The 5,595-nt window shown below is 36.7% G+C and overlaps 1 protein-coding gene across 1 annotated transcript; it reads left to right on the top strand.

Moving 5' to 3' along the window:
- Window positions 1–1,264: 1,264 nt before the first annotated feature.
- Window positions 1,265–2,307, top strand: LOC123785165 (olfactory receptor 4A47-like). The gene has a single exon (XM_045786876.2). It carries the CDS (start codon window positions 1,265–1,267, stop codon window positions 2,180–2,182), a length of 918 nt encoding a protein of 305 aa, XP_045642832.1. The 3' UTR covers window positions 2,183–2,307.
- Window positions 2,308–5,595: the final 3,288 nt, after the last annotated feature.

Consider the following 5,595-nt stretch of genomic DNA (forward strand, 5'->3'; position numbering starts at 1 on the left):
GAAATGTGATTCATTAAATTGTGAGTGAGTGATTGGAATCCACTGTAGATATTGTGAGTGGTGCAATGATTAGATCAGAATCAGATTTAAAAAGGATCATTTGGGCTGTGTTAGGAAAGCGAATTGGTGGAGGCAAGAGTGAAAGGGAAGGGACATTGCGGGTGACTAATGCCATGGTCCAGAAGTGGGGAGGGAAGGGAAATGACCAAGTGTGTGATATATTTTAAAGGGGGTTAATAAGATTTGTTAAAGGTATCAATATGTGACACAGCAAGAAAGGCATGAAAGGCATGGTGATATTTCCTGTCTGAGTAATGACTTGGAAGGTGGTACCTTTTAGTGAGGTGGGAAACACCTATATTTGTGGCTGAAAATTAAAAATTTAGTTTTGTAAGTTCTGAATTAATATCCAGTTGGAGATGTTCAGAGTTGGAGATGCTGCATATACGAAGTTTAAAAATTAAGGGAGAGACCCAACATGGGAATGGTTCCACATTTATTGGTCAGGAAAAGGGGGTATATTCTATCAAAGACCCTAAGAAAGAGGTCTCAGTGAGGGAATAGGCAATCCAGGGCAGTGAACTTCCATTCCTAGTTTGATCCACTTTGAACATGTCAATTACCCTAAATGTTTTGCAAGTATTTCACTTTTGTGACTTTGTAACCTGTGCACCTTTGCATGGAATTCCCTTGTCCTCTTGTCCTTCCACTTCTCCTTTAAAACTCAGGAAGCATTGCTTCCTCTGGGAAGCCTTCTTTGATTGCTGTTTGGTTGATACATTCCTACCCCTGACCTTTGCACTGTTTGACTATTTTTATATTGGCACTTATTTCATTGATGATTATTTTGTATGCTATCACTGAATGTAGGAAACCATGACTTGTTCAACTTGGAAATCACATCTGTGACAAAAAGAGATACTCTGGCCTTCTTTTTTTTTTTTTTTTTTTTTAAGATTTTATTTATTTACTTGGCAGAGAGACAGCCAGCGAGAGAGGGAACACAAGCAGGGGGCAGTGAGAGAGGAAGAAGCAGGTCCCAACGGATCAGGGAGCCTGATGCGGGCTTGATCCCAGGACCCTGGGATTACATCCTGAGCCAAAGGCAGACCCTTAACTACTGAGCCACCCAGGCGCCCCTGTCCACAATCTTTTAATTGAATGAATCAATAAAAGATTAATCTTATAATGCATTTAAAGGTTTTCTCCCCTGTTTTGTAGATCACCTGGTATTAATATGAGAACTCACTCCTATCCAGACTAAATGGACCCAAGAAACAATGTAACTTACTTTGTCCTCTTGGGCCTCACCCAGGATCCAAAGGAACAGAAGGTCCTTTTTGTTATGTTCTTGCTCTTCTATATTTTGACTGTGGTGGGAAACCTGCTCATTGTGGTGACTATAGCTGTCAGTAAGACCCTGGGCTCACCTATGTACTTGTTTCTTGCTAACTTATCTTTTATGGATGTCACTTATTCCTCTTGCATTTGCCCCAGATTGATTTCACACTTGTTGTTGGGGGAAAATACCATATCCTTCCAATCTTGTATGACTCAGCTATTTACAGAGCACTTTTTTGGTGGATCAGAGGTCTTTCTTCTGCTGGTAATGGCCTATGACCGCTATGTGGCCATCTGTAAACCCTTGCATTATTTGATGATCATGAGGCAGTGGGTGTGTGTTGTGCTGCTGGTAGTATCCTGGGTCGGAGGTTTTCTGCATTCAGTAATTCAAGTTAGCACTATTTATGGGCTCCCATTCTGTGGCCCCAATATCATTGATCATTTTTCCTGTGACATGTACCCGTTATTGCAATTGGTCTGTACTGATACATATGTCATTGGCCTGTTAGTTGTGGCCAATGGAGGACTGATCTGCACTATTGTGTTTGTGCTCTTGCTCACCTCTTATGGTGTCATCTTGCACTCTCTAAAGAACCTTAGTCCAGAAGGGAGGCGGAAAGCCCTCCAGACCTGTGGTTCCCACATCACTGTGGTGGTCTTCTTCTTTGTTCCATGTATTTTCATGTATGCAAGACCTGCTAAGACCTTCCCCATTGACAAATCATTGAGTGTGCTTTTTACAGTCATCACCCCAATGCTGAACCCACTGATCTACACTCTGAGAAATTCTGAGATGTCAAATGCTATGAAGCAGCTCTGGGGAAGAAGTGTCACATGAAGTAGTAAATGAGTGCATCGTCCATCATGACAAAAGCAATTTAACGTTAGTGCCAATCTCCTCCAATGTTAAAGTGCATTTTACTGTAAATGCATTTACAGTCAGAGTCAATAAATTATGTGCAAAGAAACAGTCAATGAAATATATATAGAGTTACACTAATTCATAATTAATTGCTGCATTTTTGTTACTCTTAGTCTCATTCATAATTTCATTTCTGGTCAGTTTCTTGTCTTTAATATTCATTTTTTTCATTTTAAAAACATTTCTTGCTGTACAGACTATCTTCTGTATTTAATTTCTTTTCATATGAAATTTTTTGTGTAACATTTTACCCTTTAAGATATATTTGAGAATATAGTAGATAATAATAAATATTAAAAATTGAATCCTTACAAAGTGGAAATGGTGTGGAATGAATATCTTACCTGTCCCTCACCAGAGTCTCCCTGTTCTTCTATATGCATCATTATACTAAGATTGTTATAGTTTGTGAGATTGTTCAATTAATAATCTTTGGTAATAAAATATTATTTTCGTGTTTGTGTCTTTGTGTCCGTGTATAAATTTTGCATTTACTACTCAGCCTCCTGAAGATTTTTCTGTACCAGTCTACAGATGTAACTCATTCTTAGTTTCCTCCTATTGCCTAAAACTTCTTTATAAAGATATAGGTAAATTAGTGTTTCCGGTCCTTGTGATGTTTTCCTGAATCTTTTTCTATGATCTATGACTCTGAAGTGAAGTCTTTTTGAAATTTTCTCAGTATGAGTTTTTAGCAGTGCAATTGTTAGATCGATTGGTAGGTGTATTTAAAATTTTTATTACCCAAATGCCATCCATGAGTTTGTACCAAACTACACTACTTCCCTCAGTTTGGAAAATATGTTTGTGCACATTCCTAACAACCAGTTCTTATGGAATATTTTTGGTATTTGAGAATCAGATTGTTAAAGAAATGGTATTTCATTTGTTTACTTTAATTGAAATTCAGTAAATATAATCGAATTTGTTTCATATTTTTAAAATGATTTGTATTTATCTTTTGTGAATTATCTATTGTTGACTTTTACCTGTTTTGATTGTTGATCTTTTCCATACGAATTTTTATGATTTAATCATACAGTAACAAGTAATCCCTTTCACCATTGTGTAAGTATTATTTTTCTAGCCTATGATTTAGTTTGGATGTTTTTATATTCAGAATATTTTTGACCATGTAGAAATATTTTTACATATGCATAGTCAAATCTATTAATACTTTCTTTGACTTTTGTATCTTGCTCAGAAAGACTTCCCTCGTTCAATGTTAGAAAATATTCTTCCACGTGTTTTCCAACGTTTAATTGTTTAATTGTTTTGTGGTTTTATATTTTATGTTAAATTTTTGATCCATCCACATTTTGATGTAAGGACTGAATAAAGGATTAAATTTTATTTAGTTTTCTATGTGGGCAATTGTAGAAATGTATACTTATTTTTCCCCACTTCTTTGATATCCTAAGTTTATATTCTAAAATACAGCATATGCTTGGATCAAATTCAGGCCTCTGTTATTTTCCGTTTATTTTTATTTTTTGTTCATCAAAGTGTCTGTTCATCAGACACTGATATCTGATAAGCCAAGTACTTCTTACCATTCCTTATCAGAACTATGTCTATTCTTTCATATTTATGTTTGAAAATAAAATTTTAATAGGCTACTCTAGCAAAAACTATGTTTAGTTAATATTTTCAGTATGATTTGATTTAGGAAGAGTTAATATCTTTAGAGATTTGAGAATTCTTTTTTTTTTTTTTTAAAGAGATAGAGACAGCCAGCGAGAGAGGGAACACAAGCAGGGGGAGTGGAAGAGGAAGAAGCAGGCTCATAGCAGAGGAGCCTGATGTGGGGCTCGATCCCATAACACCGGGATCACGCCCTGAGCCGAAGGCAGACGCTTAACCGCTGTGCCACCCAGGCGCCCCTACAGAATTGAGAATTCTTATCCAAAAATCGGGTAGGCTTTTTCACTTAAACTTTCTTTGATGTTCATATGTAGCTAGTATCTTTCTTTGTAAATTTAGTCTTTTCGAGTAAATTTATTTTATGTTGTTTTGCAAATAGAATCTACTTTTCAAGTGTCTGTCGTTTCAATGTAGAAATTCTGCCTTTTTCCACTTCTACTTTTATTATTATTTTAAAAATTATGTCAAGTTAGCCACCATACAGTACATCATTATTTTTTGAGGTAGTGTTCCATGATTCATTAGTTGCATGTAACACCCAGTGCTCATCACAACCTGTGCCCTCCTTAATACCCATCACCTGGCTACTCCATCCCTTCGCCTCCCTCCCCTCTGAAACACTCAGGGTGTTTCCCCAGATCCATAGTCTCTCTTGGTTTGCCTCCCTCTCTGATTTCCCCCCCTTCAGTTTTCCCTTCCTTCCCCTATTATCCTCCATGCTAGTCCTTACATTCCACATATGAGTGAAACCATATGATAATTGTCTTTCTCTGCTTGAGTTATTTCACTTAACATAATCCCCTCCAGTTCCATCCATGTTGATGCAAATGGTGGGTATTCTTCCTTTCTGATAGCTGAGTAATATTCCATTGTATATATGAACCATTTCATATTTATCCATTCATCTGTTGAAGGGCATCTTGGCTCCTTCCACAGTTTGGCTATTGTGGACAATGCTGCTATGAACATTGGAGTGCATGTGCCCCTTTTTTCACTACATCTGTATATTTGGGATAAACACCTAATATATTAAGGTATTATTGACTAATTGAAATTGTATATATTTAAAATGTAATATGTGAGGATTTGATATATATAGTCATTGTGAAGTGGTTACTGCAATCAAGTAATGAGAACATCTATTACCTCACATAATTTTTCTTTATTGTAAGACCACTTAAGATGTACTCTTAGCAAATTTAAAGTAAACAATATAGTATTAGTAAGTAGAGCCACCATGCTGTATATTAGATCCTTAGAACTTATTCATCTTTTTTTAAAGATTGTATTTATTTATTTGATAGAAAGTGTGAGCTCGAGAGAGAAGTAGAGACTGTGAGCGGGGGGTAGGAGCAGAGGGAGAGGGAGAGGGAGAAGCAGACTTCACACTGAGCAGGGAGCCAGATGTGGGGCTTGATCCCAGGGCCCTGGGATTATGACCTGAGCCAAAGGCAGATGCTTAACCAACTGAGCCATGCAGTTACCTCAGAACTTCATTCCTCTTATAACTGAAAGTTTGTAGTTTTTGAACATTTCCCCAACATCCAGTCCCTGGCAATCATCATTCTTATCTCTTCTCCTATGAATTTGACTTTTTTTTTTTTTTTAGCTTCCACATAAGAATGAGATCATGTAGTATTTGCCTTTATTTATCTGGCTTATTTCACATAATGTCCTCCAGGTTC

This window comes from Ursus americanus, chromosome 24, assembly GCF_024610735.1.
Source record: "Ursus americanus isolate L20-20 chromosome 24, mUrsAme1.1.p, whole genome shotgun sequence".
In the NCBI taxonomy this organism is placed as follows: domain Eukaryota; kingdom Metazoa; phylum Chordata; class Mammalia; order Carnivora; family Ursidae; genus Ursus; species Ursus americanus.

Excerpts from the sequence above, each read along its gene's own strand:
- LOC123785165 (XM_045786876.2), top strand. The coding sequence starts at position 1,265 with ATGGACCCAAGAAACAATGTAACTTACTTTGTCCTCTTGGGCCTCACC.